Source organism: Eretmochelys imbricata, chromosome 2 (genome assembly GCF_965152235.1).
Source record: "Eretmochelys imbricata isolate rEreImb1 chromosome 2, rEreImb1.hap1, whole genome shotgun sequence".
In the NCBI taxonomy this organism is placed as follows: Eukaryota; Metazoa; Chordata; order Testudines; family Cheloniidae; genus Eretmochelys; species Eretmochelys imbricata.
In genome coordinates, this window is record NC_135573.1 from 227,615,771 (window position 1) to 227,641,240 (window position 25,470).

Sequence of the window (25,470 nt, forward strand, 5' to 3'; positions counted from 1 at the left end):
GGGTATCTTTAAAATATTAACTAGTAGTTTCCTCTTTTCTCTTATTCATAGCTGAAGTGTCAAAACACAGAGAAAAGCATCAAGATGTCAGTTACTCAGGCCAGAGGTGGATCAGTCCGTAAAGCAAGGAAAATTACTGTAAAAACATCTTTAAATAACCCATATGATATCAAGTGGAATACCCTAGAAGGAGATGATATGCACTTTATACTCCAGACCTTGGAAGAAAGGATTAAACATATTGGACTTAAAAAGATTGAGACTCGAAGGAGGAAAAAGCGTTCTATTGCAAAAAGGCAAATTAAAGAAAAATGTGATGCTAGTGATTGTAGTGTACTTCCACAGGAGAAGGAAACAGACCATATTCAACAAGAACAAGGATGGACTGACTTAAACATCAGGAATCAGCTTGCTATTGGAATTAATGAGGTTACTAGATCTTTGGAAAAAAATGAACTACTTCTAGTGCTGGTGTGTAAATCTGCAAAACCTACTATGATCACCATGCACCTTATTCAGCTCAGTGCCAGTCGAGCAGTCCCAGCTGGCCAGGTTCCACGTCTTAGTGAAAGCATAGCACCTATGCTTGGCTTAACATCTGTTCTAGCACTGGGTTTTAAAAAGAATTCTGATACTTTTACTGAAGTAGTAGAAGCTATAATTCCACGGATACCTAGCTTGGATGTGCCCTGGATTCGCCATAGAAGTGAGCAACCTATGGCAGAGGCATATACTGATCCTTTGGAAATTCAAGATACTGAGCTTATGGAGACCTCAGTGGAGGAGTTCTCCCAAAGCCGTAAGTGGAAATGTACTGAAAGCAATAAGTCGGATTCTTCAAATGTAACTTTACAAGCTCTCAGAATTAAAAAGCTTGTTCCAAATCCAAATAAGATACGGAAACCCCCCAAAAAGAAAAAAGCTGCTTCAAAATAACTTAGTTTAGTACAGGTCTTTACAGTGGAGTAAAGTGATTATTATGCAGTATTGGAAACTGCCCGATATAACTAAGTTAGATGCTTTTAAATGTCATGGCTTCACATGTAAAGTCAATTGACCAACAGAAGATGAACTCAGATTTGTTTTATTCTGACATTAAAGCATGCAATCTATAAAAGTGTGCATAAGTGTAACCACAGACTAACACGGCTGTTACTCTGAAACCTGTCACTTTCCTAAGAGGTGCTTAATTAGTGTTTAGAGAGCCTGGGCTTAAAAGTATGTGGTATAGTTCTAGAATGTGCACCTGCTATTAATGAAAAGCATCAAGCAAATTCTTTTGTTTTTAGGGAATGAATATACTTAGAACAAAACTCTAAAATTAAATGTAACTATTCAAACAAATGAATATCAAAATTGAAAGTTTATTCAAACAAGTGTCCATGCTGGTATAAACTTTGTTTTTTAAAAGCTGGTCGTCTATAAGATGTTTCAAGCAAACATCTGTAACTGGTAGGCACACACACAGGCTCTGTTTTTGAATGTCAATACTCTGCTCTACAAGGTTGGTTTTGGTCAAGAGATGCAAGCTAAACTGGTTTCCAGATATATTTGTCTCTGATATGCTAAAGGAAAACATTAGTCTTGATCATCATCATGAATAATTAAATACTTTTGTTGCAGGAAAAATGCATTTTAAAAAAAGACTGCTGTATGCAAACCGTGACATTCTCTCACACAATCCACATAATACAAAGTCGAAGTTAAGTGTCAAAACTATTTCATAAAGGGAGAGTTTAGAAACTATTTCCAATAACTTCAGATATATTTTATGTACTGTTGTATGTAAAATGGCAGGTAAGAATTGTAATCATACAATCATAGAATATCAGGTTTGGAAGGGACTTCAGGAGGTCATCTAGTCCAACCCCCTGCTCAAAGCAGGACCAATCCCCAACTAAATCATCCCAGCCAGGGCTTTGTCAAGCCTGACCTTAAAGTAATAATTCCAAGTAGCTGAAAATGGTATGATACTTAACTCTTGAAGGGAAATGCACTTTAAGAAACTGCCACAGTAAACAGTAAAATTAGTAAGTGCACACACCAGATATTTTGCAGGAAATTGTGTAAGGATGTTTAGAAGCAGTGAACAGTGAAGCAGCTCAGACTCCAATAAAAAAAAGTGTATAACTAATCTCAACAAAATAAAGTAGTTTACTTAGAGCTCACATTTTACTCAAAAGCTACTCCTCTCCTTCAGGAAGAAAGCTAGCAAAAACCTCTTTCTTTAAGTGAGCCTGTGTTTATTTTTTTTTAAATAGGGGAGAAACTTCCATGTTCCAGGTCAAAGATTATCTAGGCTACCTGTATTCTGGATTCCGCTTCACCCTGCACTCATGTACAAGTTAAGGGAACAAATTAAAAAGGTCAAAAGCAGTGATTCCATTGTAATGAGGCTATCGGAAGCTTAAATGTAACAGAGGCTTCTAATAGCAAAATGCCCACAGGCTCCTGCCTGGGAAAAAAAAAAAAAAAAGAGGCAGATACTAATTTTTAGCCTTGCTATGTGTGTTCTTGGGGCTTGTCACTCAGGAAAGTTAAGGTGACTATATTAAAGCACATTACCACCCTTCCCCCAGTAGCTGTTCTCATTCAGGAATAAAATGGCCTTGTAGTTTAAGACCGTGTTTCCCAAGCAGTGGGTTGCTGTGTCCAGGATCAGAATAACCCATTGCTGAGCCCAGATTTAGGCTAATATACACTTTTCCCAGTTTGGTGCAGATGGGAGGCCCCAATATGGTAGGGGTGTTGGAGGGAAAACCTGCCCAGCTCTTGTCCTGTGGGACTTGGTCCAGTTCCCCATGCTGGGTGTTGCAACTTGATCCTTGTGGTTACAGTGGCACTCAAGTTTGGTGCAGCTACTCTATCATGATAGAGGAGTAGAAGGGCCAAACATGAGTGGCATTTACTCTATCATGATAGAGGAGTAGAAGGGCCAAACATGAGTGGCATTGCAACCCTGTGTGCCACGATGCAGTGCCACTCAAATTTGCTTGCCTACCAAAGTGGTACTGCAACCCCATTCACTCAAATTTAGCCTGGCCATCCCTCTGTCAAACTTGGGGGGCATGCAAACCTGAGTGGTGCTGCATCCTCATGCACCACATTGCAATGCTCACAGCTGGGGCCAACCCTCCTCCTCCCCATCCCCCCAGGACAGGAACTGCCACTGTGGGGTGAGTCCAGGGTGAGCTCAACTCTCCAAACCCTCCCCCCACCTCCTCTGGACCTAGATGGGATATAGGGTTGCAGTGCTGGGGCTGAGGGTAATGGTAGGTCCAAAAAAGACAAAATGCAGTTTGTGGCTCACATTAATAAGTTCAGGAACCACTGGTTTAATCCTCAATCTTTAGCAGAGAATTAAACTAGCGGATTAAGGCTGCTTTATTCTTGCATGAGAGCATCTATGTGAGTGGTTAATAGGCTTTAACTTATGCACATCAATGCAAGGTTAAGTTGATTTGTCAACTTTCCGGGATGTGCCTGTGTAGACAGCCTTGTGTTCTTCAGGCCAGCAATAGGCCCTCACTGACTCTAAGGTACAAACTATTTTAGCTTTAACAACATAAGTGGCCAATAAAATCCTACTGTAGATAATTGGAAGCTAACTATGGGGTGTTGGAATGTACTGCCTTTCAAAGTCTAATGTAGACAAGGGCAGTGTGCTTTAACTTGAGCACATATTGAAGCAGACTGCACTGTGCACACTAGAGTAACTGTGTATTAGTATGGGTTAGAACACATTTAGCTAGCAATATACCTTTAAATCACAGTTTAGACAAAGCCTGAGAGCCTGTTAGCCCTGTACATATGGGGTAGAGTCCCCTTCCATTATAAAAGAATGACTTTTGTGAAATGAGCTGCCTTACAAGACATGTTAAGTCCAGTGATAAAGAGGTACAACTAAATATCTCTATCTACATGGCTAATTTCAGACAGCTCCTAATGTTGAGCAAAATTTGATCTCACGTTTAGAATTATGGGGGTGTTAAAGCCAAGTTTATCCATAAATATTTCACCAAATATTCAAGTAATGTCCAAAATACCTGCACAGCATGTAACCTTCACTGGTATTTGGCACTTTCAGCTAGAACTGTAGATTTTGCTGCTCATGTGACTGTAGCATACCTAAACTCTTAAGAACTGCCATCACAGTTTAAGCTGTGAGTATGGCATTATGGAGTGTATACCAAATGCTTCTGGTTGCAGAGCATTCATGAGGAAATAAAAATCAGGTTGTTGCATTTAAGTTAAGGCCAGTACATAGTCTTTCCAGGGGAGAAGGAGAAGCATGTATCTCTCTCGATTACTGGCACTATGTACAGTGAAACCTATTGTTCAAAATTCAGGATAAAAACACTACCAGTAACAATTTATGAATACTTATTTACACAAGATACTTTTCGTTAGAATTACAGACTTCAAAGTAAACAAAGGAATATGTGCAATTTTGCAGAAGCATTGAAAACATTCAAAATTATAAATATTTTGATAGCATTACCAAAATTCTTAGTTTTACACACAGGCTGATGTTGATCTACTGAGGAAAAACTAAGGTTTTGTGCCACAACTGTAAATTAAGTACAGTAATTTATAATCATTCTGGCAACATAGGTATCTGCACTGAACAGTGCAATACTACTGAATCAATCCACTGATCTATTGAAGATCAAAGTACAAATCTGTATTTTTATTGATTTGGCAGCGTTGCTTATGGAGAAACAAATGCACTAGTCAAACCAGCACATTTTCATACTGCGCCAGTTACAAAAACATCGAAGACTTTCATATTAGCTACAAATGTATCATAACTCCATTATTTTACCCCAAATGATGACATCCATGTGAATTTTATAAGCAAAGATACTCCGTTTGGATCCTTCATTCTGTTACACTGACAAACATACACCACCACTTAATAAATAGAAATGCAGCAGTTCATTCACATAATAGCAAGATTTTCGTACCCTAATCCACCACTGCAGTTCAGTTTGTACAAAACAGTCTTTTCTACAGAGTGGAAAAAATACCTTCTTTTTATCAAGGTGCGAGCTAAGCTTTGAAAATTAAATGAATGTGCTTTTATTCTTTTTATGGACAATAAAAGTTTCATGAACTTTTTCCATTCCATCTGAAAATGTGTAAAAGGTCAGATATGGATTTCCTCATTATTTTAGGTTTGATGGATTATTTCAATTTCACCGACGTTGTGCTTGTTCTCCTCTTGAACAATACTGTTCCAAGAACGGTTATGTAGATTAAATCAATCCAAATGACAACTTCAGAGTTCTAGAAACACAAGGGTACTCCTTATTGTAATACAAGACCAACCTAAAGGAAGGGGCAAAATGCACTAGTTAATGCAACTATAGCAACAAATACTGGCTTTTTGAACTTAATTATGAATCTTAGATGTTCAATTTAAAACAAATATTTAAAAGTTTTGTCTGTTTCGACATCAAGTTAATTTATTTTTATTGTTAAGTGTGCACAGAAGCTCTTTTTTCTCTTACCTTTTCGGATTCCATACCAGGACACCGCCAGTTGTACAAATAATACTGCAAGTTCCCATCTCCTATCCCAAACTTGAGTTTTTCCAGGAATGTTTTGTTTTCCATCAAGTCTAGTGCATTGAACACATCAAATCCTTTCTGGAAATATCAAAACGTTTTTGAAATTTTATTTTGATTTTCAAATGATACTTTATATATACACATAATGGGTATAAATGTGTCCAAGAGTCTAACAATTTTCACTAAATAGACATTAGATCTGATCCTGCATTCTGATATGCATGCAGAATAGAAGATTTTTCCAATAGGATGTAATTCTGTCTGCATATCACACAGAGGAATTTAGACTGAAGGTTATATCTCTAGAACAGTGGTTCTTAACCTATTTACCACTATGGGCCGCATATAGCTCTCTCTGTGTTACGTGGGCCCCATCCACAACAGGGATTCTCAAACTTCTTTGCATCGAGACCCCCTTCTGACAACAAAAATTACTACACGACCCCAGCTGGGGGACAGACGCCTGAGCCCCCCTCAAGCCCTGCTGCCCTGGGCAGGGGGGCCACAGCATAAACCCTGCTGCCCTGTGTGGGTGTGAAGCTAAATGGAAGCTGAAGCTTAATGGAAGCCAAAGCTCAGGCTTTGGCTTCAGCCCCAGGACCCAGCAAGTTTAACACCAGCCCTGGTGACCCCATTAAAACAGGGTCGTGACCCACTTTGGGGTCCCGACCCAGAGTTTGAGAACTGCTGCAATACAGCTACCAAAAAAAAAAAGATTTAGTATTTGTTATATGACAGCAATACAATTCAAATCAATTTAGCACCTTTCATTTCAATACTGGCAAATGTCTACCAAGAGCATTTTAAATTAGCAAAATAAGTCAAAACATTAACTTACCATTAATTTATTGGAGGGGTGGCATAACATGACACGCTGCTGCTGGCGGTGTGGCTGGGCTTGGTGCCTGGAGAGCATGGCTGTGGAGCCCTGCCCGGTGTGGGGTGCTCACCCCAGCCAGGGACTGTCCTCCAGGCACCCAGCCCCACCACCCAGGGAATACCCCCATCACTCAACCCTCCTGGAACTGTCCCCCCAGCATCCAGCACCCCCCCCCAACACTGGTCTGGCACACATGCCTGCCCTGCAGAGACAGGGTGCCTGGTCCAGGGCAGAACAGCACCGCAGGGACTGCCCCCTCCAGCATCCAGTCCTCCACCCAGAGACTCCCCCACCAGTATCTTCTCCCAGCCCTCAACCCAGGGACTGCCACCAGTCCACACACCTACAGTCTGTCCCCCATACACTGGCTGGACCCGCCTTCCCACGCCCCAGCCCCCTGCACCCCCTCCCTAGGGCCCTAGCCCCCAGAACCCCACTTCCCTTGCTCACTGGTCTCCTACCTTGGTTACACATAGCTTAGCCATGCAGCTTGCCCTGCCCGCCTGCAGTCCTAGTGCCAGGGAGCCGGCTCCAGCCAGGGTCACTGGACCCATGGGGTCAGGGTGGGGTGGGGGGAGGGGCACTCAGCACCCTGGTTTCCTGCTGATGCTGCTAGGCCTGATCCTGTGCTGCCCCATTTTTGCACCCCCCTGCTGGCCTGTGCCTGGGGCATATGCTCCTGCCATAGTTAGAGCCCTGAGAATGTCACAACATGGGCCGCAGCTGTGTGCTGATTGGTCTTCAAGTGGCCCACGGGGTGAGAACCACTGCTCTAGGAGGTAGGACACTGTCAGGTGACATTCCGGGGTAAAACATCAAAATAATCCTAATGCAGTTTCAATGTTATAGGTTTGTTTCTTTGCACAATAGTCAAGATTGATCTTAGTTTTTAGTCTACATTAAACTGCATTTGAGCACGCACAGTACTAGCTGCTATAATTGAGGCTGCATAAACACATCAATCCTAACCTGTTTTCAGTCATTTATATTTTTTATATTTTCAGGATTTAATTTGTTCAAGTTTGGTCCCTTCCTAAAAGTGATGCAAGAATTTGATCTCCGTCTATGTCTTCATTGCATGTGCGCCTCTCTTGCTCACTTGCCCTCTGCCAACTGTCTCCTCCCTCCCTCCCCCAAATCCATTGCCATTACAGAAGTCTCTTTACCATCAAGATGCCACAGAAACTGAGTACTCTTGAGTTTCTACTGTAAACTGGCCTTTTCACATCCCCATCCACCCAATTCCTTTCCACTCTTCGTTAAACTGACTCATTATTATTATTTGTATTACTGTAGTGCCTAGGAGCCGTTGTCTTGAATTAGGCTCTGATATTCCAGTTTGTCACACACTTGCTGCACTTTTGTCATGCTCCACTGAATTCACTGGGGCTCCCCTCTGTGTGAGTGGAGCACACCATTAGGCGCAACTGTAATACAACTTATTAGTAACAGCAGCAACAATGTTCAACTGTTTGAGCAAGAAGAGACTGAAGCCCCCCCCCCCCCAAAAAAAACCCATTTCCCCATTATAAAGAAAGTGATTAAAAAAACAAAACAGATTAATGCTGGAATAGCAGGAAGCATAAAGCTGAAATTTGGCATGCAAATAGACTTCTGCCATAATAAGTACCTTTAAATATTTTGGTGAAAATATTTTTGTTTTGACCAAGCTACTGCCCCTTTAAAAAAAAAAACCACACAGACACATACCATATGTACATTTTGCACAGACTTCTCACTACGTTAGGCTACTAAAGAAGTTCTTGCCATGCATACATGTCTAAGTTAGATGTGCTATGAAAAAATGTACAGGAAGTACACAAAAAAAGAGGCAAGGCCTCTGCATCAGGGAAAGTAAAAGCTGAACTACTTCAAAATTAGCAGCACAGAGCCTTTCTCCTGCAGAAATTTCATCAGAACTAAGAGAAAAGAACAGTAAAGCTGCACAGTTAAGCTCTCAAAAGTCAGGAAATGACGAAGTTAAATCTGCACATACAACCTTAACGCTACACCCTACACTGTAATCTAATTATCACATCATTTCACAAGATATAGAATTTTTTTTATAATTTTAGATACACACATGTAGCAACTTGTAATTCTTCATTCTTGAATATTTATTCCATTTTTATTAGAATTATGTATAGTCCAGTATATTTTTGTTGATTTAAGCCACTGACTTCAATAGAAGCTGAAAAGTGCTCTGTACCTCTGAAAAAGTCTGGCCACTTGCTTAAACATAGATTTAGGTATTTAACTTTACACATCCAAGTTTGAAGCTCCTGGTCTACATGAATATATGTATTTAGAACAATTCATATTAAAACCACTGTTAAATGAACACTGAACTTACAATTTTGAAAGTCTCATGCCATTTAATAAAGAGTTGCACTTCCTGTACCACAAATTACCGACAAAAGGACAGCTTCCTGTTTTCCTTTTATTTAAGAGTGATTTTTGTTGTAATTAGCTCGTGATTAGCTGATATTTTACATTCCCTCTCTCCCCCTTCATCTAAAACACTGGGGACCAGATTTGTAAAGGTATTTAGGCACCTAAAGATGCAGATAGACACCTAGTGGGATTTTCAAAATTGCCCGGGAATCAACTTTCAATGGGATCTGGACACCTAGATGCTTTTGAAAGTCACATTAGGCACCTACCTGAATCCCCACGTGCTTAAATACTTTTGAAAATCTGACCCTGAACCTCCAGTAGCATGCTGGCCCCTGAACACCATGCTGGGACGTACAGTATTGACTTGGATCATAAACACTACTTCCTGCATCTGATGGGTATCTCCCATTCAAGTTCCAACCCAGCCCAATCCTGTTTAGTTTAAGAAATCCATCAGGACCATGATCAAGGTACAATACCTCATATGATTAAAAAATATTAGAATGATCATGATACATAGTTAGTCCTTCTGTTACCATAAATCTGTCTTTGTGAGTTGTTTCTGATTTATATACACAATGTAAAATATTAAGTAACTGTACATACTACTGGAGACCTCTGTCTTAGCTTCAAGTAAATAAAGGTACTCCACTTGCATATAAATCTATATAACATTCTATTTTAAGAAGGTACTAAGTGTTTTTCTGAATGAGTATAATTTATAAAACTAAAGCAAGTTTACCCACTTTGTTCATTAAATGTGCCACTGGCTTCTCAGCAGAAAGAAATATTTGCATGTTTCAAGGAAGTTTATCATCAGTCTCTACAAAGGAACATATTATACAGTGCTCAATACTTATCTACAGCTTTTCCCCCCTTTCTTTTGCTGTCAGCAATTTGAACAGGGCACTAATTAAAACCAGACCATCTGTTCTTTGAAAAGGTATATATATAAGTTGTTAAATTTCCATTTCACTTTTCACCTTAGCCAACCTTATTTTGTTATAGTCTTAAAACTTCATGCATGGAAGAAGAGCAAAAATACTACACATTGCTTTCAGTTCACAGAGCTGATTTGTACTCTATATTACTTCTGAATTGTTCACCTTTTTAAAAATGAAAGTAAGTATGTGAGTATTGATTCTGTAGGTCTATATCACCAGATACATCTATATCAATCACGTACAAACATTTTACAAGGGTAATGCACGGTGTCTACTACTTTTAGTGCTAGATGGCATTGAACCCATGAGAATATGTTAAATTTACTTCTGAACCCTTCATTTGTAATGGCTTCCCCTCCATTTTCCCAAACTGCGTCATTAATGTTTTTCTCTCTGTGTGAGAAAGTGTGTTTAAAAATTAGAATTTGAAAATACATTATTTAAACACTTCATATCTTTTCTTTGCTTCCATATACAATACCACTTTTGTAGCTTTAAAAGGCAAAAACAGTTAATTACTAGCTGTAATTTCAACTAATTCCCAACACAAAATAAACCCTTCCATTTTACTAAACAAATCCAAACTAAATTATTTCTGCAAACCTTGATAAGTTGTCCAAGCCCATCAATGAGTCACCATTTTAATTATACTATACACTCATCTAACATTGAATATCCAGTGCTTACTGTTAATTTGGATACTAAGGGCCAGATTTTCACTAGTATGCTCCAGATCAGTGGTGGGCAACCTGCGGCCCACTCGCAGCCTGTCAGGATAATCCACTGGCGGGCCGCCAGACAGTTTGTTTACATTTCCACGCAGCCCGCAGCTCCCAATGGCTGTGGTTTGCTGTTCCTGGACAATGGGAGATGCGGGAAGCGGCACAGGCCGCAGGGACATGCTGGCTGCCGCTTCCCACAGGTTCCACTGGCCGGGAACGGCTAACCGCGGCCACTGGGAGCTGCGGATGGCCATGCAAATGTAAACAAACTGACTGGCAGCCCTCCAGTGGATTATCCTGACAGGCCGCAGGTTGCCTACCACTGCTCCAGATGCTTTGCATGGCTTTAGCAACACTCAAAACTGTGGGTTTCAGTTATCACATTACCAAACAGGGTAATAAACCACTTGCTTTGAACTTACTGATAACAGAATATTGTTCAAAATTAGTGCTGTCAAGTGATGTAAAAATTAACAGTGATTAATCGTGATGAATAGCGTGATTAAAAAAATTAATTGTGATTAATCGTGCGATTAATTGCACTGCTAAACAATAATAGAATACCACTTATTTAAATATTTTGGATGTTTCTTACATTTTCAAATATATTGATTTCAATTACAAACACAGAATGCAAAGTGTACAGCACGCAGTTTTATATATTTTTTTTAATTCCAAATATTTGCACTGTAAAAAAAAACAAAAATAGTATTTTTCAATTCACCTAATACAAATACTGCAGTGTAATCTCTTTATCATGAAAGTTGAACTTACAAATGTAGAATTATGTACCAAAAAACCCCTGCATTCAAAAATAAAACAATGTAAAACTTTAGAGCCTAAAAGTCCAATGAGTCCTACTTCTTGTTCAGCCAATAGCTCAGACAAACAAGTTTGTTTACGTTTTCAGAAGATAATGCTGCCTGCTTCTTGTTACAATGTCACCTGAAAGTTAGAACAGGCATTCACATGGCACTGTTGTAGCTGGTATCACAAGACATTTACATGCCAGATGCACTGAAGATCCAAATGTCCCTCGATGCTTCAACCACCATTCCAGAGGACATGCATCCATGCTGATGATGGGTTCTGCTCAATAATGATCCAACGCAGTGCGCACCAATGCATGTTAATTTTCATCATCTGAGTCAGATGCCACGAGCAGAAGACTGATTTTCTTTTTTAGTGGTACTGGTTCTGTAGTTTCCACATCAGAGTGTTGCTCTTTTAAGATGTCTGAAAGCATGCTCCACACCTCGTCCCTCTCAGATTTTGGAAGGCACTTCAGATTCTTAAATCTTGGGTCGAGTGCTGTAGCTATCTTTAGAAATTTCACATTGGTATCTTCTTTGCATTTTGTCAAATTTGCAGTGACAGTGTTCTTAAAACAAACAACATGTGCTGGGTCATCATCAGAGACTGCTATAACATGAAATATATGGCAGAATGCAGGTAAACAGGAGACCCAGAATTCTCCCCCAAGGAGTTTAGTTACAAATTTAATTAATGCATTATTTTTTTAACCAGCGTCATCTACACGGAAGCATGTCCTCGGGAACAATGGCCGAAGCATGAAGAGGCAGATGACTCTTTAGAACATCTGGCACGTAAATATCTTGCGACGCCAGCTACAACAGTGCCATGCGAATGCCTGTTCTTGCTTTCAGGTGACATTGTAATTAAGAAATGGGCAGCCTTATGTCCCATAAATATAAACAAACTTGTTTCTCTTAGCGACTGGCTGAACAAGAAGTAGTGGGCTTGTAGGCTCTAAAGTTGAACTTGTAGACGCTAAAGTTTTACATTGTTTTGTTTTTGAGTGCAGTTATGTAACAAAAAAAATTTGTAAGTTGCACTTTCATGACAAAGAGATTGCATTATGGTACTTCTATGAGGTGAATTGAAAAATACTACTTCTTTTGTTATCATTTTTACAGTGCAAATATTTGTAATAAAAATAATATAAAGTGAGCACTGTACACATATTCTGTGTTGTAACTGAAATCAATATATTTGAAAATGTAGAAAAGCGTCAAAAATATTTAATAAATTTAAATTGGTATTCTATTGTTTAACAGTGCAATTTATCGCGATTAATTTTTTTGAGTTTATCACATGAGTTAACTGTGATTAATCAACAGCACTATTCAAAATACATTTTGTAAAAATAGTGCAGGCTTATGGGAATTTTTTCCTTTTTCTCTAGTGCTGTTCAAAGTGAAGAGAAAAGCTAGTATAGATTTTTTTAAGTTCTGCAAGTGCCTTAAAAATCCCTTTTAAAAGTAAGAGAAAATGGAATGTTACACATTAAATACTTCCTTTCATTTTTTTTTTAATTACCCTACTTTTCTGAGAAAAGTAGACAGAGAAAGTAAGTTACTTACCAATTTAGCTATAATGAGTGCATCATTCATTAGATCCAAGAGAGGAGTCTCTGTATGAATATTGTAGAAGGAATAGGCAGCTTTGAGGCTTTTATGTACAGGATGATGCATAACTGTTGAAGGTAATGTGTAGAAACTCAGGAAATCAGTTAAAATGCCATTTGAACTCTGGGGAAGAAAAAAGTCATTGAATGAAGAATCAACTTGTAATTAATTAGCTACAGTTTTAGCCACCTCCCTGAGCAGCAGATATTTTGGGAAATTACAAATACTAGCTGCCAGAAGCCTACCCTTCAAGTGGGCATGGCTATCAGCACTGGTCTCTATACAGCGCATTCATCACAACTTCAAAAATGGTTAAAATCTTGGTTATAATCAGATGCACAGAATTGATGCCCTCGGAACATCTTAATTTCATAAACAGAAAGGCAGGGCTGGAGGGGACCTTGAGAGGTCATCTAGTCCATCCCCCCCATACTAAGGCAGGACCGACCAAGTAGGCCTTGATCTTCCCTTGCAGGTTTTTGTCTAACCTGTTCTTAAAAACCTTCAATGATGGGGATTCCACAACCTCCCTTGGTAATCTGTTCCAGTACTGAACTACCCTTGTAGTTAGAAAGTTTTTCTAATATCTCATCTAAATATTACCTGCTGTAAAGACAATTACTTCTTGTCCTACCTTCCTCTGAACAACTGATCACTGTCTTCTTTTGTAACAGCCCTTAACATATCTGAAGACTTATCAGTCCCCCCTCAGTCTTTTTTACTCAACATTTTTCCAGTTCTTTGAAAAAGGAATTTTTTTGCTTTTTGACAGCAATTTTTTTGTGGAAAATATGTAGCATATTTAGATCAGCTCTAGTGATTCACGTTGAATGAGTATACCAAATTGCACCAGAGTAGCTCAAAAGGGCACTTGAAGTGTGATAAGGGGGATGTCTTTTTTAAGGACCTCTGATGTAAAGTTCAAATATCAAATATGAGGATGTCTCTGCTGAGCTCTGTATCACAGAGGTGAATTAATTATGGACCTTAAGAAAACACCTCCAATGACTCTGCACGTTCACCATTAAGGATGCTAGAAATGTTAATTCAGGGATTATGAGCTTTATTAAGGTCTCCCCTTTCATTTTGCTATGGTCTTTAGTACCAGCATTTTGAACTGAAAACAAAACAAAGCCTTTGGCCATTTGTGGTGTGAAGGCAGCCTTCTTAAAGTAATTGCAATCTAACTTTTCTGTAGTTTCTTTCATCCTAAAAGGATTTCTAAGCACGAGCAAACAAATTTAATATAGTGACTAGCAGCTTTCAATGGAATGTAGGTTCCTAAGCTACATGGGTCATTTTTAAAATTTTACCCACAAATAATAGCACCAAGAGGTGTGAACTTAAACTATTAAATTGAGTATCAGATTACATTTGAAGCAGGTTTATCCAATACTGGGACTCTCCACATAAATAGGTGCACCTGAAACCAGTTAAGCGGGATTTAAATTTTGTGCTGGCCTGCTATGGAGTTCCTATTTGACATCTGAAGGAATGACATCAGACCCCAATCAGATTCTCATTTCCTCATGTCAGTCATTTTAGCAGCTCCTTTCTTTCTGGAAAAGCAGATTCAAATATTAATACTTGTAATCAAATTGTTTTCTTCCAAAAAGGGGTGGTGAAAAGCAAACAAGATTTTTAAAAATGTAGAGTGCCTCCCAGATGGTCATCACTTTCAGAGTTTTAGAATTCTTATTTAATCAACTTGTTACATTACCACTGCAGTCCATACAGACTCCAAAAATAAGTGTTTTCTTATCATGCGATTAGAATATTAGAATGTACAATAATGTTTACTGTTCTCTGTTTAATATAAAGAGCAAAATGGAGAAACTATGTCAAGCTCCACAAATGCTACAATGCAAGATTAAGTATAGATCATGGCTCTGAGTGCACTAGAAAGCCCTCTTGCTTCTCATGGTAATTATCTTGATGCCATCAAAACCCTAATGTCAATATAGCCTTACACTGAATTACTTGTGTAATATTACTGGGGAGGCAAGGGTGGAATTTACATACATCTTATTTACATTGTTAACCAATGTTTTTACCTCAACTACAAAGGTGTCAATAATATGATCCTGAGGCAGGAACCAGTGGGCTACCTCTTCTTCATCCATTACAGGAGCAAGATTAAATTGCTTCAAGTAACTGTTGATCAGTTCTTGCACTGCTTTAATGTCTTTTTGTTCCATTGGTCTCAAACCTAAAGTCTTTGTGGCCTTGTTATAACAAAAAGAAAAAAAAAAAAAGATGTTGAAAGGAAGAATTTATTTACAAAATATGTGAAAGTAGGTTACAAAGTACACTCCATAGAATATTCATTATTAGCCTACTTTACTCTAGCATTATAATTCATTATGCCACTTTACAAACTGCCTTCAATCAATATTTCCTACCTTCTAATTACTGAGACAGTCTGGGGCACTTCAAGCTTTACATACTAATACTACTTCATTTCTCCAGGGAATCAGACACTGTTGCCTGTAGCCTAGACTTCAAACATTGTGTGTTCCTTTTTTAATTTGATCATTTCTTTTCTTCTAAATTACTTAGGGCCCAGAAAAAACCCTGATCATCAGAAACTGACCAGAAGACAAAAATATGTTGGATACCAAGTAAAAATCATTTTCTCGTGTGTGTTTATATTTGGTCAGCAAATATTTAACATGAAAATTTCCAGCTACTTTTACCCCTCCAAACTAGCTTGTTGTCTAAATTTTCTATGCAGACATAACCATTTTTCTACTCATGAGAAAGCCCCTCTCATATAAATTAAGGCCACCCTGGAATTACTAAGCTAAATATATTTTAGAAAATAACATATTTTACAGAGGGACTTTATACAATGGAGAAAAAATATTTCTAATATATTGTAATTAACGTTTAGATATGTGGAAAGCAACTGAATCTTATTTTCTCCAGCAAATTTTTGTTGATTATCCAGTATATTTCTTCATTAAACAAAGGTTCATTCTCTTTCAGAGCTTATCTGCTTCACCATTCAATGAAGTCATATAATGAATTTGTTTAACATGTTAGTCATTTTCATGGTAATGTGGCAAGGTCAAATACAGGGGTCCCCAATTTTCAGGCTGGTTCTGACAGCTTTGCCCAATTCAAGCAAAGTAGTCAGAAAACTAGCTTACCGGATCCCTGAGGATGCCCCTTGTGGAAGATGGATCACTGGGTGGTGTAGAACTAGTGCAGCTGCCCATATAGGGAGTGTGGCTGGGGGGAAGGAAGCCTGGCTGGGGCATCCTTAAGTCCCAGAAATCCTGAGCTGCCAGAATAGCCTGAGGCAGTTTGGACATGCTGGGGAACAGTCCAGTACACAGCCAACTCCAGGACTAGGGAACAATTTCTGGCTTAAAGCCACTTGCCTCCTACCCCAATCAAGCTGCTCTGAGCGTATCCCAGGTCAAGCAGCAGCTCTAGCCCAGGATTTTGATCTCCTGGCAGGATCAGGCAGAAGAATGTATGAAAACAAATGTCTGAAACAACAACAGGTTGGCAAGATACGTTCCTTTTGGTATACTTTTTCCTCAGTTAAATTTGTCTTAAAAGTCCCCTATTAAGTAACTATATACTTGGAAAGTGAAAAGTACCCAAGAAGCTTTGTTCAGAGTAACATTTTGTTAATATAATCACAATATTCTTATATGATTTCAAATAGATCTTCAGAGTAGACAGCAAGAATTTTCAAGAGTTGTGTTGCTAACTATGCTGAGGTCCAGGCCACCACCTCATCTTCATCGCTCATTTTAGCTGCACTAGTTAGATTAAAGCTAGTGCTAGGCCTATCTGAGCTGCAATCAGATGTCCAATTACAGCATAGACATACACCTTTAGGTACAAGGATCTTAAGGTCTCTTGACTTTCTGAGAGACATAGGCTCCTAAGTGCTTCTGTCACTTAGGTGCTTTGGAAATTTTACTCAGAAGTTATTGTGTACAGTGCTGCATACAAGTCCTACTCTCTTCCTAGGTGTGTTTCTGGGGCTTATTTTCCCCTTCCCCATACTTTATTTTTCTTCTACTGTAGTCTGTAACTTATGAATTAGCAAAGATTGGTTAGAATAAGAGTTGTATATTTTCTAATAAACCCAGTTCATTTATGAACCTTGTGCTTTAAATCGTACTAGGTAGAGATGGCAAATTTTCTTTTCCTGTATTGGCTCTATGAGACAGAACATAACCCTATATCTGAATTATCTACTAGTTTTTAGGATCTAAAAATTATTTCAAATTTGATTAAAGGTAGACTTAGTTCTTTGGGCCTAAAAACTAAATTAATTTAGTTATTCATTTTAGGCTCTGCCAACTACTGCACAGTATACAAGTGAGAGAGCATGTGTGTGCAGCATGGGAAGTGGGTCACACGGATAGCATTCCGTACTGAGACACAAACAATGGACTGTGCTGTGCAGGGGAGCATCTAATATGGTGTTGAAGCTATAAAGATAACGAGCATCTGAGACATCAGACCAAACAACGATAGCGGACATAGCTGTCCAAAGGCAGGTAAGTCATTATGGAAAAACTTGAAGGGAGGGAAGGGGGGGCAGATTTTTATCTGAATAAAAGACATGCACAGTACATAGCATTTCCTGAGCTACAATTTGCTGAAGCAGGTCACCGTATGGAGAAAACGTTCTCTGGCAAACTGGGTTAAAATGCTTCTCGGCATTGCCTTATCAACATTTTAGGATGCCTTCTTTGTAAGAAAGGTCATAAACTGTGAATTTCCTACTCCATTAAAAATGATACATTAATTGGATAAAAAATTAACTGAATACAATTGTAAAAAGTGTGTCTCTTCAGTTTGTGGTTGAATGGGATTGAGTTGAAGTTTACTTGGGGAGTTTTGTGAATTTTTTAAGGTCTCTGGTATTTCTAAATAAACTCATCTACACTCTTGTAATCCCCTTCCCAACCAACAAATATGTTTTTACATCATGTAAATGCTTTCCTTCCAAAATGAAAAGCTTGCCTTGTCAGAGACAGATGGAAGGGTATTTTGGGCCTCACAATAACTGCGAGGGTTCTCTAGGCAGATACATTGCTTACATCGGGAAGTCTGTAGAGCTTCATTGTTCTTTGTAAAGTCATATTTCTACTCAAATGTGAAAATTTCACCTCTACCAATTTTCTGGGGTTCAGTGATCGATGCCAATACCTGGAAATACAATTTAAAATACGTTAATATAATTACTAATTTTAATAATATATGTTTTATAAATATTTCATTCAATCCTGCCTCCCAAAATTAAATAATTGCATCTAAGGAGCAATCCTGTACTGCTATCTATAGGGGGCTTGAGCAGTAGCTAAACAGGCCAATAAAATGTTGACACTACACCTTTTAAATTTGTTACTGACTATGATATGGTTGGCTATCATAGTTTGTACCCACACACATTTTTAATATTTAGATTAGTAATCAAGGCAACTGTACTTCACCCTTGTCATAGCCTTGGCTGTCTTCACAACACTCATTTTGCTATGTGGACAAGACCCTCTGCTTGTCTGTGTAAATAGTTTTTTGGGACAGCCTTCTCCTGCCAGCTGTCTCTGTGATAGAACATCCTTGGATACCCAGCATTAAAGGAGGGAAAATTATGGTGAGGGATAGAAAAACCTATACCTACTCTTCCCCCGAAAAAGACTCATGGTATTTCTGATGTCCATAAACTGCAAACAAGATTTCAGCATTTAATATTTAATCCAAAGATTCAGAGAACTGCACAGAGCTCGGTTATCTACCAGAAGAATTAAGGGCTGAGCCAACCCTACAGTGATTTGAACTTGTGGCAGCATAAGCAATATTAAATCCACTCCACGCAAACAAATTTATACTGAACTTCACACAAAACTTTTCTGACAGTACAGTTTTCCCATCACTGTAAGATGCACAACAAGCCTCCCTTTCTGCAGAGAACAGACCCTACAGAAGGTGTTTAAAAAGTAGTACCATATTATTCCCAGAAACTCTGTTCACCCCACCAGTCAAGAAATAGGTCACTTGAAAAATGTATGTACCTAAGTATACAACCTTGTCAATGCTAGCACAGTGCAGGCAGTGCCCCAAACAGAACTACATGTTACTGCAAAAAATGTCTTTGTCCAAGGCATCACAAAGAAGTTGGTCATGTCCTCTGCATTAGAATCAAGTCCACAATGTTTACCAGAAGTTTACAGCAGAAAAATGAACAATTTTATTAGCTAGTTTGTGAAAATGACAAGGAATCCTCTTTAAAATGATCATTCTTGGGAGCAATGTTACTATGAATACCACCTAGGTTACCTGCATGTGGCCACAGGCTTGGGGAGTACCACTCCTGCAGTGTAAACTGCCTGAAAAATCCCCTCCAGGTTTACTCTTCTGGTTATTTCCCGAATCAGTACAGGTGCTACTCGTTTAGATCTCAATTTCTTGTGGACACAAAGAAAATTGATTTCTACCATTTTCTTCACACTAAAAGCAATTTAAATAACAAAACAATTAGAAAACCCACTAAAACGTAGTATAGTCTTATTTATATAGTTTTATTTTCCATGTTGGTGGTCGAATTTCAGGTTATACAAGATAGCTTCTCAAAAACATAAATAACGCTCATTTTAAAGTCTTCAACAGAAGGACTCAATTATGTAACAAAGGACTCAGATAAATCATTGAGATTTCTTATCCAGTGTTGGTATACGCTCTTTGTATTTTACATACTTCCTAGCATATAGATCCAAATTTTTTAACCTGGCTGCCTTAAGTTGCATCCTCAAAGTATACAACAAATTATTCAATATTCTGTACTGCATCTGGCAAGATGCCTAGGTTGGAGAAATTGCTTTTAATACCCTTTAGATCCGCACCATGACCTGAATTGTGGCCTGGATTTAAGAGCCTGGAAAGCAATCAAAGCAGGAGGAAAGAGGTATCAAAAGGTTCCACAGCTCATATTCACTGATTAATTATTCCAGTGCTCCAACCCTACTGAGAGAGCCCTGGTAACCAGTCTAACTGACTGAACATCCACTTTACACTTTCCAATAGGCCAGATAACATCAAGCAGCTCTCCACACCTTCTATCAATAGAATGTTTCTGAGGTGGACATTTGTTTGCCATTAGTTTTAATTGGAAACTTCCAAAAGCCTTGTGAAAAATTTCAGACCCGTGTAAGGTTTCTTCTCCCTCTATGGTCAATGAGGCCTAGCACTCAGGTCTTCAATCAGACAATCCCCACCATGAAAGACAGTTCAATATTTATCATTTGTTTTTATTTATCTTTATATTTATCTATTTATATTTACCTGTCATAAATCCGAATGTGTGCAGGGATGGCGCTTATGAACCCTACCAGTTTTTTGTTTGAAGTTACTCTAACTCCACAGTGCCACTGGGGTAGCCAGCCTGGAGGACGTAGTGCCCTAGAATCAGTGGCAGAAACAATCACAGATTAGTGCCCAAAAGAATGTGATCAAAACACCCTTCTTTGCAATCCAACGCAGAAATTGCTACTCACCACATAAGAAACTCAGGTGAGTAGTCAAACCTAAACATGTTATCATCATCTTCTACGTAATTCTCATTTAATAACGTGTACAGTTCCTTTAGCTGAAAACACACAACAAAAAAGGAAGAATTTTATCTCACACATATCAGCCAGAATGTTTCATCAAGGACTGTGCGTACACACACACGGTTTTACTTACAACTTCAGCATTGCTCAGGTCCAAAGTGTCCCACATAAAACCCTGTGGCAAAGAGTATGGCTCTAGGCGGACATTGTCCTTATCTGGTTCAATTGCACCATGAGAAGTTATAACCTCATCTGTTATAGAAAGGGAGAAAAAAATTACATTGCTAGCTAATTTTAAAATTAATCATTTTTGAAGTCACTTTACACAAGGTGTAATGTACAATTATGAAATCAGAATCTGAAGCCTTTTTAAAATGTTGAAAATAAGCTTTTGTTTGCTTACATTATTTTTCTGTTTTACAACTCACTCAAGTCAGCTAATACTTCAGCAGAGCTATTGTACAGAGGCTCAGAGCTATTCTACTGCAGTTTATATCTTAACATTTCATAACAGAGCACAATTGAATAGCAAATTATCAGCATGTATGTATCACTTAGTCAGCTACTGAAAGCTATGTCTGGGGAGGAGTTCTGCAGTTCAGCAGTGAGATTCACAAGCTATGGTGCTGATCTTGCAAACACTGACTTATATGAACTCAATGGCACAACTCACATGCACCAGCGTTTGCAGGATCAGGGCATTTTACAGAATGGCTGCTGATGAAACGAAAAAACTTTTATTTGTAAATTTTAAATTAAAATTGTGGTCACATCTATAGTTCTAGACTCGCTGTTGGTTAATCTTGTCTTTTTTCACAACTTCAGAAGCAGGTAGACTAAAGATACTTTTAAAAATATAAACAGGAGCCACTCACTCTTCCTCTGTTGGACGGCTATTACACAGCAGCCAACCAGCCCCACAAGAGGCTTCCAAAGCTGAACAACATTAGGAAATATATTAGAACACGTTAATCATGTTTGCACAAATTATTGATAGCATGTCAAGACTATTGCAATCTTAGTTCTCATTAATACACCTGAATGACCAGTAGGGTGCACTATGCAGCTTCTTTTGCAAAAAGAGCTTCTGCCAGGAGATTGCTCAATAGTGGTAAACAGAACAGGAGTACTTGTGGCATCTTAGAGACAAACAAATTTATTAGAGCATAAGCTTTCGTGGGCTACAGCCCACTTCATTGGATGCAAAGAATGGAACATATAGTAAGAGATAGATTATATATATTTTTCACACACATACAGATAAGTTGGAAGTTACCATACAAACTGTGAGACGCTAATTAGTTAAGATGAGCTATTAGCAGGAGAAAAAACTTTTGTAGTGATAATCAAGAAGGCCCATTTAGACAGTTGACAAGAAGGTGTGAGGATACTTAACTTAAGAAAATAGATTCAATATGTGTAATGACCCAGCCGCTCCCAGTCTCTATTCAAACCCAAGTTAATGGTATCTAGTTTGCATATTAATTCAAGCTCAGCAGTTTCTCCTTGGAGTCTGTTTTTGAAGCTTTTCTGTTGCAATATTGCTACCCTTAAATCTTTTACTGAGTGGCCAGACAGGTTGAAGTGTTCTCCTTCTGGTTTTTGAATGTTATGATTCCTGATGTCAGATTTGTGTCCATTTATTCTTTTGCATAGAGACTGTCCGGTTTGGCCAATGTACATGGCAGAGGGGCATTGCTGGCAAATGATGGCATATATCACATTGGTAGATGTGCAGGTGAACGAGCCCCTGATGGCGTGGCTAATGTGATTAGGTCCTATGATTGTGTCACTTGAGTAAATATGTGGATTGAGTTGGCATCGGGCTTTTTTGAAAGGATAGGTTCCTGGGTTAGTGTTTTTGTTGTGTGGTTGCTAGAGAGTATTTGCTTCAGGCTGGGGGGCTGTCTGTAAGTGAGGACTGGCCTGTCTCCCAAGATCTGTGAGAGTGAGGGATCATTTTTCAGGATAGGTTGTAAATCTTTGATGATATGCTGGAGAGGTTTTAGTTGGGGGCTGAAGGTGACGGCTAGTGGCGTTCTGTTATTTTCTTTGATGGGCCTGTCCTGTAGTAGGTGACTTCTGGGTACTCTTCTGGCTCTGTCAATCTGTTTTTTCACTTTAGCAAGTGGGTATTGTAGTTTTAAGAATGCTTGATAGAGATCTTGTAGGCGTTTGTCTCTGTCTGAGGGATTGGAGCAAATGCGGTTGTATCTTAGAGCTTGGCTGTAGACAATGGATCATGTGGAGTGTCCTGGATGGAATCTGGAGGCATGTAGGTAAGTATAGCGGTCAGTAGGTTTCCAATATAGGGAGGGTTTTATGTGACCATCACTTATTAGCACAGTAGTGTCCAGGAAATAGACCGCCTGTGTGGATTGATTATCACTACAAAAGTTTTTTTGTCCTGCTGATAATAGCTCATCTTAACTAATTAGCCTCTCACAGTTTGTATGGTAACTTCCAACTTATCTGTATATATGTATCTATATCTATGCGTTCCATTCTATGCATCCGATGAAGTGGGGTATAGCCCACGAAAGCTTATGCTCTAATAAATTTGTTAGTCTCTAAGGTACCACAAATACTCCTGTTCTTTTTGCGGCTACAGACGAACACGGCTACTACTCTGAAACCTGTCAATAGTGGTAAGTTAGTATTGCCTGCTGTCCAGGTTGGAAAGCCAAAATCACCAGCAGCTCCATGAAGACTCTGGGTACAGAGAACCCTCCAGCTACCATTGCTACAAAATAATAGTCTTGATCCATTATGGTATACTACCTATAGGACTGCTGCTGGCAGTCTCGTACAAGGAGGGAAAATTTTGAAGTTTATGAACGCAAAGATTCCTGCAACTATTTCTTGAAGCAGAAAGACCAAATGCTTCTATCTGAAGTCATAATCTTCAACACATTGAAGAAAGAGCTTCCTTCCCCAGTCCACTCACTCAGCAACTCAGGAGGAAGCTGAAAAATGTAAAGGTGTAGGCTATTTCCACTTCTCACAAATAGGAAGTAGAAATGATTCAGACAGGCTGCTTAACAGAATATTCAAAGACCACTCATATTCTACAAACCCCATTTCTATTAAGCAGCCGTTCAGAATCTCTTCTAGATTCTATTTGTTGGTAGTTGCCCACACATTTTTTTCCTCATCCTCCTAGACTGGTGAGTGACAGGACCAGCAAGCTCTCATCTCTCAGCTGGTGCTGAAGGACGGTCAAGGTATGACCTCACTAACTGCTGCCTAGCAAAATACATTCCCGTGGCGCATGTAGAGTAAAAGGACTAGTAGTTGGAGGTGTTCTGAAAAGATGGCTAAAATTCCAAAGGCTGGATTTAGAGTCCCTTGGGGAACAATGTGTGACACTATTTTGTTAAGTTCTCAAGAATGCTGGAGAGCTTTACATAGAACGCTACTTGGAGCCATCAAACAGCACTTTGGGGATGAAGTCTATGGACTTGTCTACACTACAGAATTAAGTTGACCAAAGTTATGTCGACACAGAGCCACCACAGTAATTATTGTAGTTTTTCCATGTCCACACTAGCTCCTTCTGTCGGCGGTATGCATCATCACCATTTGCGCTTCCACTGAGTGAAGTGGGGCATTGACAGCTGGAGCCTCCCCACCACCATGGCTGACAGTCCAGAGTCCTGCCAGGAGGGGAGGTGAGCCCAGGCCCGGCTGCCTCCCAGTGAGGGGGAGAGGCCAGGGAGAAGAGCCTTCTCAATCCTTCACTGGGAGGCAGCAGCAGGACTCCGGGCTGTCAGTCCCATGCAGGTCTTACAGACAACAGGCGATATCAGTAATGCAGCGTCTACATAGATACTGCATCACCCTAACTACATTGACCTAAGCGTGACGCCTTTTGCAGAGGTGGAGTTATTAGGTCGATGTAGTGGGCGACTGACATTGGTGGGAACACTATTATAGTGTAAACAACTACAGTGTTAGGTCAACATAAGCTGCCTTACATCAACCTAATTCTGTAGTGTAGACAAGGCCTATAACCAGCACCCTAAGTAAGCTATTAGTTTAACTTGGAAAGTGCAGTGAGTTTTGTATTGTCACATGGATAATCATAAATAAAAGAGTTCCTGGGTGTTTCTTCACCTTTCCTGATTCTCTCCTTAACTTCCCATTTTTGGAGTGCACAACTTGAGCAGACCATGAGAGCAGGTGTTTGGACTGTGGTTATTGGGGCCAAGAGGCTCAGAGGCCATTGGAGACTAATTCAAAGCCTTATTTTCTTAACAGTAAATTTTTTTTTGCTCACAACCATCTAGAGTTAAGCACCAGAAAGGAGGAACTGAGCTTGAGGACAGGAAAGAGTTTGTCAGCTTTGCTTTAGTGCAGTGTTTTTTGATGCTCTGCTACTTAGATGTTTGTGACCACCATGAGTCCATGTGGAGTAGACTATTTTCTCAAAGGACTCAGATGTTATGATGCTTCATCCTGAGTAGATTTTTCTTAGTCTGAGGGCAAACAAATTCTTCAATTTCTATGGTAGCGTGGACCAGGTCAATTTAACACATCCATTTTACTGGAGTTAAAATGTCTTCTTAAGTCATGCGATTCTGGGAGATTTTGCCCTTCTTAAGGGATGAGGCACCCCTGGTATGCCAGAGGTGGCCCCACAGAGGAGTGGGAATCCTAAAGGATGGTGATGTGGCCTCTTGCCACTTCTAGTTTCTGTTGGATTAATTTTTCCTGGGTGCAGCAGCAGGGAGAAGAGAGGTGCTTGGTTCCTTCTCCAAATGTGGATCGCAGTCTGTGATGAGAGATCCTAAAAACTCAGTTTCGGAAGGAGACTCATTCAGTGTAAGAAGTCTAGAAAATTCTGTTTAGGTTTATGAGGGAGATGTTATCCCAAAGAAGAAAGGTCTTCCATGCTTCCTAGGATCCAAGGCCTCCGAATTCAGACATGGTGCTAGATAAAAGA

At 39.3% G+C, this 25,470-nt stretch overlaps 2 protein-coding genes across 8 annotated transcripts in view; one reads left to right on the top strand and one right to left on the bottom strand.

Moving 5' to 3' along the window:
- RPP38 (ribonuclease P/MRP subunit p38) overlaps positions 1-25,470 on the top strand; it is a 32,621-nt gene that overhangs the window by 3,345 nt on the left and 3,806 nt on the right. For 4 of the 6 annotated variants that reach the window (XM_077808151.1, XM_077808154.1, XM_077808153.1 and 1 more), the window contains one exon: positions 52-5,121. In XM_077808151.1, the coding sequence (XP_077664277.1) occupies positions 85-936 (852 nt within the window). In that variant the 5' untranslated portion in view covers positions 52-84 and the 3' untranslated portion in view covers positions 937-5,121. Of the gene's footprint in view, positions 1-51; positions 5,122-12,043; positions 12,440-17,261; positions 17,472-25,470 lie in introns of those variants that run through there. The other 2 variants (XR_013344924.1, XM_077808155.1) reach the window with 2 other exon arrangements.
- The window catches only part of NMT2 (N-myristoyltransferase 2), a 51,544-nt gene continuing 30,446 nt past the window's right edge, over positions 4,373-25,470 (bottom strand). The window contains exons 4-12 of one of the 2 annotated variants that reach the window (XM_077808149.1): positions 20,659-20,777; positions 20,469-20,560; positions 20,257-20,373; positions 19,255-19,425; positions 18,018-18,126; positions 15,000-15,170; positions 12,901-13,068; positions 5,514-5,651; positions 4,373-5,331 (exon numbers count right to left, since the gene is read on the bottom strand). In XM_077808149.1, coding sequence (XP_077664275.1) covers positions 5,311-5,331; positions 5,514-5,651; positions 12,901-13,068; positions 15,000-15,170; positions 18,018-18,126; positions 19,255-19,425; positions 20,257-20,373; positions 20,469-20,560; positions 20,659-20,777 — 1,106 coding nt within the window. In that variant the 3' untranslated portion in view covers positions 4,373-5,310. Of the gene's footprint in view, positions 5,332-5,513; positions 5,652-11,617; positions 11,898-12,900; positions 13,069-14,999; positions 15,171-18,017; positions 18,127-19,254; positions 19,426-20,256; positions 20,374-20,468; positions 20,561-20,658; positions 20,778-25,470 lie in introns of those variants that run through there. The other variant, XM_077808148.1, reaches the window with a different exon arrangement.